The sequence below is a fragment of the Nomascus leucogenys genome, chromosome 10, assembly GCF_006542625.1.
Source record: "Nomascus leucogenys isolate Asia chromosome 10, Asia_NLE_v1, whole genome shotgun sequence".
Classification (NCBI taxonomy): Eukaryota; Metazoa; Chordata; class Mammalia; order Primates; family Hylobatidae; genus Nomascus; species Nomascus leucogenys.
In genome coordinates, this window is record NC_044390.1 from 85397825 (window position 1) to 85410722 (window position 12898).

General features: G+C 39.5%; 1 protein-coding gene across 4 annotated transcripts in view; it reads right to left on the reverse strand.

The window, feature by feature from the left end:
- The window catches only part of TAOK3 (TAO kinase 3), a 223683-nt gene that overhangs the window by 71174 nt on the left and 139611 nt on the right, over positions 1 to 12898 (reverse strand). For all 4 annotated transcript variants that reach the window (XM_003274452.2, XM_030821486.1, XM_030821484.1 and 1 more), the window contains one exon: positions 12714 to 12805. In XM_003274452.2, the coding sequence (XP_003274500.1) occupies positions 12714 to 12805 (92 nt within the window). The remainder of the gene's footprint in view (positions 1 to 12713; positions 12806 to 12898) is intronic.

The following is a 12898-nucleotide window of genomic DNA, read 5'->3' on the forward strand; positions in this document are numbered from 1 at the left end:
ACTATTAGAAGGACCGGAACCCTCCCACTTACTGGCAAAAGGTTAAAAAAAAAAAATCCCAGCTTCTCAGAACACTGAGTTGCATAGGAGAAACAGTGAAACAGAAGGGAAAGGAGACTGAAGCAAGAGAAAAACAAATTTGAAAAGAAAAGGATGAAAGAACAAAAACACAAACAAAACTCAGTTCAATAAAAGGCAGTGGCTTGGATTTGAAGCAGCAAAGAGAAGGCCTGTAAGTCGCAAGCATTCTGCCCAGGAACAAGCAGAAAAGATGGCTGACCACATGATGATAGAAGAAATAATTCTAATAGAGAAGCATATGACTAAAGGTACTCTAACCACAGAACAGCTCTATAGTCTGGGAAGCATTCTCTGAGTATTAGCTTCAAGTGATCTCATCTATGTTCAAGTCTTTGCTAGGTGTAATAAATAAATCCTCTAAGCAATGGTGACAAGGCTCACTCTGAGCCAGAATACTGCAGAGCAAGGGCTGGCAAATGATGGCCCATGGGCCAAATTCAGCTATCAGCCTGCTTTTGTAAGTTTATTGGAACACAGCCATGCCTGTTCATTAATGTATTGTCTATGACTGCTTTCATCCTCCAGCGGCAAAGTTGAGTAGTTATGATAGACATTGAATAGCCTTCAAAGCCTAAAATGCTTATTATCTGGTCCCTCAGAGAAAGTTTGTCAATACTTATTGTAGAATATAGTAGTTTGCTTTTTTCTTTTTCTTTTCTTTTTTTTTTTTGAGACAGAATCTCGCTCTGTCACCAAGGCTGGAGTGAAGAGGCATGATCTGGGCTCACTGCGACCTCCGCCTCCCAGGCTCAAGAGATTCTCCTGACTCAGCCTCTTGAGTAGCTGGGATTACAGGCATGTGCCACCATGCCCAGCTAATTTTTGTATTTTTAGTAGAGATAGGGTTTCTCCATGTTGGCCAGGCGGCTGGTCTCAAACTCCTGACCTCAGGTGAACCACCTGCCTCGGCTTCCCAAAGTGCAAAGTGCTGGGATTACAGGCATGAGCCACCTAGAGCTTCTTCTACATATGCAGCAGAATAGGAATTGGGAACGCTTCTAAAGTCACCTTGTGATACGGAATACATATAATCTTTTTTTTTTTTTTTTTTTTTTTGAGACAGAGTCTTGCTCTGTCATCCAGGCTGGAGTGCAGTGGCCTGATCTCAGCTCACTGCAAGTTCTGCCTCCCAGGTTCACGCCATTCTCCTGCCTCAGCCTCCTGAGTAGCTGGGACTACAGATCCCCGCCACCATGCCCAGCTAATTTTTTGTATTTTTAGTAGGGACGGGTTTCACTGTGTTAGCCAGGATGGTCTTGATCTCCTGACCTCATGATTTGCCCACCTCGGCCTCCTAAAGTGCTGGGATTACAGGCGTGAGCCACTGCACTCGGCGGAATACATATATTCTTAAATGAAAGGAAAAAGGTAGAAGCATACAAACGCTGAGCTAGCTACATTAAAAGAAAAAACAGTAGTTTCCCTTTAACTTAGAGACAACGATCAAGCTTTTGTGTATGATCAATCTCTGTTACGTAAGATCAAGGTTCAGGAAGGTCAGTTTAATCAAGTTTCTGGATACTGCTCTGCTTGGTAAAGATTAAACTAAATTAGAGTGCCTACATGTATGTTTATTGCAGCCCAACTTACACACAGAAAGATATGGAATGAACCTAAGTGTCCACTGACCAAGGAGTAAATAAAGAAAATGTGGTGGCCAGGCGTGGTGGCTCACGCCTGTAATTCCAGCACTTTGGGAGGCCAAGGCAGGAGGATCACAAGGTCAAGAGATCGAGATCATCCTTGCCAACAGGGTGAAACCCCATCTTTACTAAAAATAAAAAAATTAGCTGGGTGTGGTGGCACGTGCCTGTAGTCCCAGCTACTCGGGAGGCTGAGGCAGGAGAATTGCTTGAACCTGGGAGGCAGCAGTTGCAGTGAGCTAAGATCATGCCACTGCACTCCAGCCTGGCGACCGAGCGAGACTCCCTCTCAAAAAAAAAAAAAAAAAGGACGGGCGCAGTGGCTCATGCTTGTAATCCCAGCACTTTGGGAGGCCGAGGCGGGAGGATCACGAGGTCAGGAGATCGAGACCATGGTGAAACCCCGTCTCTACTAAAAATACAAAAAATTAGCCGGGTGTGGTGGCGGGCGCCTGTAGTCCCAGCTACTCGGAGAGGCTGAGGCAGGAGAATGGCGTGAACTCAGGAGGTGGAGCTTGCAGTGAGCCGAGATCGCGCCACTGCACTCCAGCCTGGGTGACAGAGCGAGACTCCGTCTCAAAAAAAAAAAAAAAAGAAAGACAATGTGGTACATATACACCATGGAGTACTAAGACAGAAAAAGTAATGAAATAATGTGTTTCACAGTAACTTGAATGGAGCTAGAGGCAATTATTCTAAGAGAAGTAACTCAGGATTGGAAAACCAAACACCATTATATTCTCACTTATAAGTGGGTGCTAAGCGATTAATACGCAAAGGCATACAGAGTAATATAATGGACTTTGGAGACTCAGAAGAGGAAGGGTAGGAGGCGGTGTGGGATAAAAGACTACATATTGGCCGGGCGCGGTGGCTCACGCTTGTAATCCCAGCACTTTGGGAGGCCGAGGCGGGTGGATCACGAGGTCAGGAGATCGAGACCACGGTGAAACCCCGTCTCTATTAAAAATACAAAAAATTAGCCGGGCGTGGTGGCGGGCGCCTACCACTACTAAGTGGGTACCAACTGTACCACCACTACTCGGGGTGGACAAGTGCACTAAAATCTCAGAATTCACCACTATATAATTCATCCATGTAACCGAAAAACACCTGTACTACAAAAGCTATTGAAATAAAAAAATTTAAAAAACAAAATAAAATAAATCAGAGTGTCTACTGGGCTTAATTCTACTAAGGAAAATCAAAGAGTATGCCTATCTTCAGATAAACACTACCCGAAAAGGCATAAGGATTCTTTTCTTTTTCTTTTTTTTGAGACAGAGTCTCGCTCTGTTGCCCAGGCTGGAGTGCAGTGGCGTGATCTCGGCTCACTGCAAGCTCTGCCTCCTGGGTTCACACCATTCTCCTGCCTCAGCCTCCCGAGTAGCTGGGACTACAGGCACCCACCATTAAGCCTGGCTAATTTTTTGTATTTTTAGTAGAGACGGGGTTTCACCGTGTTAGCCAGGATGGTCTCGATCTCCTGACCTCATGATTCGCCCACATCGGCTTCCCAAAGTGTTGGGATTACAGGTGTGAGCCACTGCGCCCAGCATTTTTTTTTTTTTTTTTTTTTTTTTGAGACAGAGTCTTGCTTTGTCTCCCAGGTTGGAGTGCAGTCGTACAATCTTGGCTCACTGCAACCTCCGCCTCCTGGGTTCAAGCAATTCCCACGTATCAGCCTCTCAAGTAGCTGGGACTACAGGTGTGTGCCACCACACTTGACTAATTTTTGCATTTTTAATAGAGACAGGGTTTTGCCATGTAGGCCAGGCTGCTCCAGAACTCCTGACCTCAAGCGATCTGCCCACTTTGGCCTCCCATAGTGCTGGAATTACAGGCATGAGCTGCTGTGCCCATCCCATAAGGTTTCTTATGAACAAATATGGTTGACAACCATAATAACTAATGATAACAAAATAATCGCTACTGTTTACTGAATTCCTACTATATGCCAGGCACTCACTGCCTTAGGCGTGTTACATATGTTATTCATAATTTTCAAAATAGCTTGGCAAGATAGGTATTATTTTTCCAATTTCCCAACTGAAGAAACTGAGGTTCAGCTAGGCTAAGTAATGAAACCAAATCACATAGTGCTTACATTGAAATTTCAACCCAATCCTATGAGACTCCAAGGCCTGTGTTCTTTTTACTAGGCCATGGTACTTCTTCAATAACTCTGTACATTTTAAGGTAGATAGCACTAGTATTTCAAAATGAAAAGAAAAACTTCAGAAGACTAAATATAACCCCTTCTCCCCAACAACGATCACGGTATTCATTTATTAACAGATAAACTATAAGGGGCTAATGTATAAGAAGAAAATTCCAGGCAGAGAATCTATAACATTTATGTTTGTGTTTTGTTCTTTCCTGGAGAACTTATTTCTGGACACAATCCATTCCCTGACAGTGCCGACAGACTATTTGCCAGTTTCTACCATGATCTTTGTTGGTGAACTAAATGCCTATAATTTAAACAGAAGAGAACCAAGATTAACTTCTCCTGAATATAATCCTGAAAAATAAAATATCTGGTGACTGGACAATTTCAACCTCCAAGAGTTTTAACTAGTTCTTTCAATAGGAGATCAATTTACCCAAAGATAATTTCTAAAACAGGATTAAACACTTAGGAGCTGTAAAGTTTGATCTTTAGGAAAGAGGGACAGTGCCAATAACATTATCATCATCCTGCTTTTTGATGCCATCCCAGCAATTCAATTTCTGGATTAGGATGTTTTTTAAAAAATATATACTATTATAGAAGAGATAGACACCATAACGAAAGGGGATAACAAGCTATTATGTAAGAGATGGATATCAGAACAAAAGGGGACAGGACTATCCACAACTTTCCATGTAATTTCGATGTTAAAAGTACAACTTGGGCTGGGCAAGGTGGCTCATGCCTGTAATCCCAGCACTTTGGGAGGCTGAGGCAGGTGGATCACCTGAGGTCAGAAGGTTGAGACCAGTCTGGGCAACATGGGGAAATTCTGTCTCTACTAAAAATACAAAAATTAGCCGGGCGTGGTGGTGGGTGCCTGTAATCCCAGCTACTTGGGAGGCTGAGGCAGGAGAATCGCTTGAGTCCGGGGGGTGGAGGCTGCAGTGAGCCGAGATCGCGCCATTGCACTCTAGCCTGGGAGACAAGTGTGAGACTCTGTCTCAAAAAAAAAAAAAAAGATACAACTTAAAAATATACTATTTGTATTAACACTTAGAATTTCATTATGCCCCAAACATACAGAAAATAGCAAAATCATTGCTTAGGGAATATCTGAAACAGTTTAACCTTTGTCTTGCATGTAAAAAAAAAAAAATACCCTTCTTTTACATGTCCATTAGCAAAATTAATGCTAGGGAGATGAAAATGTATGGTAAAGCTGTCAAAGAGATACTTGTATGACTTATTACATTACTGATATAATAATTTTCAAGTAATTGCTGAGAAATTAAATGTTCTTGGTAATAATTTTATTTTGTGAATATTTACTGAGCATCTACTATCACATTTCTTTGAGTCTGAGATGTCACTGACTGTAAGGTGTACTACTATTAAATATTCACCACTATTTTGTAATATGTATAACAGAAAAAATACTGCCAACTATAAGAGGCTGTTGCCTATAAAATACCTCCTACTTTAAAAAAGTTATTTCCTTGTTTTTGACAAAATTATATATATTTAAGGTGTACAATGTGATGTTTTGATGTTCGTATACATTGATTAATCACAATCTGTCCATCACCTCATATAGTTACTATTTTTTTTGTTGTAAGAACATTTAACATCATTTACTCTCTCAGCAATTTCAACTTTCAATGCATTTTACCATGTTGCTTCCTAGTGTTAAAGAGATGTTAATATGGGCCGGGCATGATGGCTTGCACCTATAATCCCAACACTTTGGGAGGCTGAGGTGGGTGGATCATTTGAGATCAGGAGTTTGAGACTAGCCTGGCCAACAAGGTAAAACTCCGTATCTACTAAAAATACAAAAATTAGGCTGGGCGCGGTGGCTTATGCCTGTAATCCCAGCACTTTGGGAGGCCGGGGCGGACAGATCACAAGGTCAGGAGATCAAGACCATCCTGGCTACTGAAAATACAAAAAAATTAGCCAGGCATGGTGGCAGGCGCCTGTAGTCCCAGCTACTCAGGAGGCTGAGGCAGGAGAATGGTGTGAACCTGGGAGGCGAAGCTTGCAGTGAGCCGAGATCGCGCCACTGCACTCCAGCCTGGGTGACAGAGCGAGACTCTGTCTCAAAAAAAAAAAAAAAAAATAGCTGGGCGTGGTGGCAGGCGCCTGTAGTACCAGCTATTCGGGAGGCTGAGGCAGGAGAATCGCTTGAACCCGGGAACCAGAGGTTGCAGTGAGCCAAGATCATGCCACTGCACTCCAGCCTGGTGACAGAGCGAGACTCTGTCTCAAAAAAAAAAAAAAAAAAAAAATTTACAGACTTGTGATAATTTAACCAAAGTCAGACAACTACAAAATGGCAGAATAAGAACTAAGTTTATCTGACTGCAGAGTCTATGCTCTTTAGCACAATTCGATACTATCACTTATCAATTTGCAGAAATAGCGGTCATAGAGGATTAGACAATTTGGGAAAAGGCTACTTTGTCCTTTAATTCAGTAAATCATTTTATAAAATGTAATCAAAGTTAGGCTGATATAGAGAGCATGTAGTTATACATATTTCAATTCATTTTTATAAGAAGGTAAAATCAGAAAGCACATATAAGGGGCTGTCTTAAGAGAGGAAGTACTAAGGTATCTCTTGGGGTCTGTACCTGTGTCCAGTGTCAATTGCTGTTGACATTTCAGTCATTTACATGTACACGGTACAAAATCTGATGTGATGATGATCTTGAATCATCATAAAAGGGTATATGTAGTTTGTACAATTGAAGAAGATTGGAAAGGGAAGAATCCATATCAAATTTCGGAAAGATTTTGGTAAGAAAAAAACTTGTTAAAACCATGGGTAGGCACTAACTAACTGTAAAATTCAACACAAGTGGCACATTCTTTTAAAAGATCATAACTGAGGTGTGGCTACGATGGTCTCAGTGTTATAAGTAAAATTTTGGTTTATTTTTATAAAATATTACTTATTTTATATTTTACTTATAACACTGAGGCCATCATAGCAACTCCTCAGTTATGATCCTAAAGGTACTATGTACCTCTAAAAGTAGCATAATTTTATATGGCCTAAAATATAAATCACAAAAAACAAAAAATAATCTTATATATGAATACGATTAGCTGTTACCAAGCACTTGCTATATGCCAGGCACTATGTTAAATACTTTACCTAAGTTATCGTATTGAAGCCTGTAAATATCTATGATATATCCATTGTTATTTTTACTTAGATGAGAAACTGAGGATTAGGGAAGTTAACAAAATGATCCACGATCACACAGCCAGAATCAACATGTTACACAGCCCCAGGAGGGATCATCTGCATCCTAGACTATGTGAATGCCTGATGGCATTATGTTACAGCCACACATGGTGGTCCTGCCAGCTAAGTGCTGGTAAAGCCAAGATTCACATCCAGGGTGTCTAATTCTAAAACTTACTCCATACTGCTAAGTCTATGCTATGCACAGAGTAGTTTTGTTCCCCCAAAGGAATATATATTTATTTCTAATTTTTGAAAAGTTCAATTATTCAATATTTAAAATACGTAAAATTTTGTAGAATATTATAACAGACACCTATCACTTAGATTTATTATAATCTTGTCATATTTGTTTCAGGTCCTTTTTCTTCTAAAAAAATAAGAAAGTAGATACAGCTCTATTTGCCTTCCTTTCTCCAGTGTTTACTGTTCTAGAATTATATCTTTACAACTGTATTCTTATGTTTTATTAGTATATATACCTTTTTTTTTTCTTGAGATGGAGTTTTGCTCTTGTCGCCCAGCTGGAGTGCAATGGTACAGTCTTGGCTCACTGCAACCTCCGCCTTCTGGGTTCAAGCAATTCTCCTGTCTCAGCTTCCCAAGTAGCTGGGATTACAGGCATGCACCACCATGCCCAGCTAATTTTTGTATTTTTAGTAGAGATGGGGTTTCACCATGTTGGTCAGGCTGGTCTCGAACTCCTGACCTCAGGTGATCCATCTGCCTTGGCCTTCCAAAGTGCTGGGATTACAAGCGTGAGCCACTGCGCCTGGCCAGTATATATAGTTTTAACAATATATAAAAGAACTTATAAAATTTTCATAACTGGCATCAAACCATACCTGTACTTTTGCAATTTTATTTGTTCACCAAATATTCAATGTTATGATTTTGAGATTTATCCATGATGATACATGTAGATCCAGTTCATTCTTAACTATGATACAGTATTCCATAATTTATTTATACATTCTCTTTTGGATAAGTATTTAGGCTAGTTCTACCTTTTCTAGCTACTATAAAAACAGTTGCACCGTTGTACACATTTTCCAGTGTGTATGCATATGGAGTTCTTGCTTCCTTAGCAGCTTATCCAAATTTATTATTCAAGGACTTGAAACTCTTGCCAATCTCATAAATGTGAAATTGTTTCAAATTGCATTTCTCTAATGCATTACTAATGAGGCTTAGTGTCTTCTGATGTTTGTTGTCCATTTAGGTTTCCTCTTCAATGAATTGCTTAATCATATTCCTTTTTATTTTCATTTGAGATAGGGTCTTACTCCCATCACCCAGGCTACAGTGCAGTGGCATGATCATGGCTCACTGCAGCCTTGACTTCCTGGGTTCAGATGATTCTCCTACCTCAGCTTCACTTAATCATATTCCTTACCCATTTATCTACTGGTTGTTTGGCTTTTTCTTTTTTTTTCCTTGTTTTTTTTTTTTTTTTTTTTGAGACAGAGTTTCGCTCTTGTTGCCCAGGCTGGAGTGCAGTGGTGCAATCTCGGCTCACTGCAACCTCTGCCTCCTGGGTTCAAATGATTCTCCTGCCTCAGCCTCCCTAGTAGCTGAGATTATAGGCGTGCACCACCACACACAGCTAATTTTGTAATTTTAGTAGAGATGCGGTTTCACCATGTTGGCCAGGTTGGTCTCAAACTCTTGACCTCAGGTGATCTGCCCACCTCGGCCGCCCAAAGTGCTGGGATTACAGGCATGAGCCACCGCATCTGGCCAGCTTTTTCTTCTTCAGAAAGAAATTGTAGGAGTTCTTTATAAATTTTGGACCAATACTTTGTTGGTTAAATGTATTTCAACTACCTTCTCCTAGTCCATGGCTTGTCTTTTAATGTTTGTGCTTTACATGGTTTTATATTTTAAAGTAGTAAAAGTTATCACATTTATCATTATGTTTTAAAAAACATTGATTAGAAAAGTTCTTCATTATACTTGTAAAGGTATTTTAGAGTAATAATAATAACACTAGGCCGGGCCCAGTGGCTCACGCCTGTAATCCCAGCACTTTGGGAGGCTGAGGTGGGTGGATCATAAGGTCAGGAGATTGAGATCATCCTGGCTAAGACGATGAAACCCCGTCTCTACCAAAAATACAAAAAATTAGCCAGGCGTGGCGACACGCACCTATAGTCCCAGCTACTGGGGAGGCTGAGGCAGGAGAATCACTTGAACCTGGGAGGCACAGGTTGCAGTGAGCTAAGAGCACGCCACTGTACTCTAGCCTGGGAGACAGAGCGAGACTTCGTCTTAAAAAAAAAAAATTACACTTACATAGTGCTTATTACATGCCAAGCCATGTTCTAAGCATATAATAGATATTAATTAATCTTAATAACAACCCCACAAAGTGGGTAGTATCATTATTTCTATTTTACAGATGAGGAAACTGAGGCACTGGGGGGCTTCTTCTAAATGTTTTAAAGTTTATTTTTGGGCATTTAACCAATCTAAAATTTATTTTTGTGTATGACATAGCTAGGAATCCAGTTTTAGTTTTATCATACAATTAACACATTTCTCAGTATTATTTACCAAATGAGCCATCATTTCCCCATTGATCTGTAACGGCTTTTCTGTCTTATACCAAAATCTGACTCATACTAGAGTTTCCTAGTCTGTTCTACTGGATACTAGTCTTTCCCTGCACCAATACCATATGGATTTAATTATTATGGTATGGATTTTGGGGCAGTGGTTCTTCTGTTCAAATTCTATTTCTCCGAAGTTGTTTTAGCTAATTTTGGTCCTGTGACTTCTGGGATTAACCCTGTGAAGTGTGTTTTTTTTTTTTTTTTTGAGACAGAGTCTTGCTCTGTTGCCCAGGCTGGAGTGCAGTGGCGCGATCTCTCACTGCAAGCTCCGCCTCCCGGGTTCACACCATTCTCCTGCCTCAGCCTCCCGAGTAGCTGGGACTACAGGCACCCGCCACCACACCTGGCTAATTTTTTTGTATTTTTAGTAGAGACAGGGTTTCACTATGTTAGCCAGGATGGTCTCGATCTCCTGACCTCGTGATCCGCCTGCCTTGGTCTCCAAAAGTGCTGGGATTATAGGTGTGAGCCACTGCGCCCAGCCTACCTTGTGAACTTTTACATAATATTGTTGGAAGTTTGTTATAAGCCCTTTTTAAAACATGCAAATATTTCTGCTGAGTGGCCCCCAAAATCACTATGAATAACTTTGATCAATTTCCTTTGGAATGAAATAAAGCGTAGTACCATATTATAACCTAAAAAAGAAATTCATCAACTCAAATATCCATCAATACAAGACCAGTTAAATAAACTATGGTATATCATGTAATGGAATAATATGATGCCATTAAAATGATGAAAAACATGTCTAAGTTAGTCATATAAAACAGATCTCCAAGATATTATTAAGTGAAAAACCAAAGCACAGAACCACATATATACGTTACCTTGGGTGTGAAAACGAATATAGGAAGTGCATATTCATGTTTGTTTGTATATTTACCAAGAAGATCTGGAAGGACACACAAATTAATAAAGTGGTTCCCTGCGTGTGTTGGCAGGGGTGGGGTAGGAACTGTGTAGATAGGGCAGGGGTGGAAGAAGATCTTTTTTTTTCCTTTTTTTTAAAATTTTATTATTATTATATCTTTCACTGTATGTCTTTTTATGTTTTCTGATTTACAAAGCTTGCGATTCTGCTACCTAATTGAAAAAAATAAGTAAATATTCAAATTTTCCTCCAGGAATTCTGTTTTTTTTTTTTTTAATTACTACTTCTTTAATGTAAAAAAAAAATCCAGACAAATTGTGCATCTTTATCATATGTTGTTTTGTTGGAAGGGGTCAATGAAACATTGGCAATGTAATATAAAGTATCCCAAGTTGGCCTAACATTTTAGGAAAAGAGAAAACCATAGTCTGTGACTCCAACTAGAACTCAGAAATTCTTATAGGATCAGTTTGGAAACCTGAATAGAATTACATGAAATTAATATCTTAAAAAATTAGACAAAGAATTTTTTTAGGCCAGGCACAGTGGCTCATGCCTGTAATCCCAGCACTTTGGGAGGCTGAGGTGGGTGGATCATCTGAAATCAAGAGTTTGAGACCAGCCTGGCCAACATGGCAAAACCCCATCTCTACTAAAAATACAAAATTAGCCAGGCATGGTGGTGCATGCCTGTAATCCCAGCTACTTGGGTGGCTGAGGCAGGAGAATTGCTTGAACCCAGGAGACAGAGGCTGTAGTGAGCCAAGACTGCACCATTGCAATCCAGCCTGGGTGACAGAGCAAGACTGTGTCTCAACAAAAAAAAAAAAAAAAAAAAAAAGAAAAAAGAAAAAAAAAAGAATTTTTTAAAAACTGATTTTTTAAAAAGTTTAACATTTTTGATTTAAAATTTATGAAAATATGTAGATAAAGGCAGTATTATGCTGTAGCTAGCACATACTGGCTTTGGAAGGCCCATTGTGCACATCTTTCCCCAGTTTCACATTTAGTGAATACCATTGGCTATAGTGAGTATTTACACCATGGAAACTGGCAAAGCTACAAATCAAGGCCTTTTCCCCTCTCCACAAGAGATTCATTTGTTAAATTTACCAGTATACCACTGGATAGAAGTAAGTTTAAGACATATTAAAGTTCAAAATATACAACCAAAGGAGAGATTCTGTGGCACTTTTGACAATTTTAGATAACTGTAACAATATTTGGGGAATAACTTCATGGCTGAAGTTTATCTTCTAACACAAAGTTTTCTTCATAGTTGTGCTCTACATGGGTCAAATACGGTTTTAGAGTCAGATCCCTGATAAGCTTTCTATTACTTTTTCAGATTTCCCTAATACAAGATGGAGTATAAATTAAGGTAATGGAAACTCCCATAAAGGTAGAACAGATATTATCATTCATAGTATGGAGAATGGATATTTTTCATATATTACTATGTACTATTTTGTATTTCATTTGTTAACTGCCATATCTGCTTCAACTCCTTCAATTAAATTAATAACATGAGGCTGGGCGTGGTGTCTCACATGTATAATCCCAGTGCTTTGGGAGGTCGAGGCAGGCAGATCACTTGAGGTTAGGACTTTGAGACCAGCCTGGCCAACACAGAAAACCCCTGTCTCTACTAAAATATAAAAATTAGCCAGACTTGGTGGCAGGTGCCTATAATCCCAGGCACTCAGGAGGCTAAAGCAGAAGAATTGCTTGAACTTGGGAGGTGGAGGTTGCAATGAGCCGAGACTGCACCACTGCACTCCAGCCTGGATAACAGAGTAAGACTCTGTCTCAAAAAATAAAAAATAAAAATAAATAAATAAAATAAAAATAATAACACGAAAATGTAGCAGAGAGAAAGCAATCTTCTGTATTATAAGAGTATAAAAAATCTAATAAATTCACATTGCCTAGCACACACATACCAGTAACTCATTAAGTAATAGCCAGGTGAATAACTCCTAATCATAATGATTCTTAAAAATACAATGAAAATTCATCTGCAAAATAGAATTTTAAAAAATACAATGAAAACAAATAACTCTTTACTCACCCAATTCAATACAAGTGATGCCAAGTGACCAAATATCAACTTTCCCATCATACTGTCCTTCATCCATAGCTAAGATCACCTCTGGAGCCATCCTACAAAACATAAGGTACAAAACTCAAGTTGTAGATTAAAAACAAAATTTCTCCAGGAAAGTGATTCAATGAAATAGCTGTTCTTACGGGTAT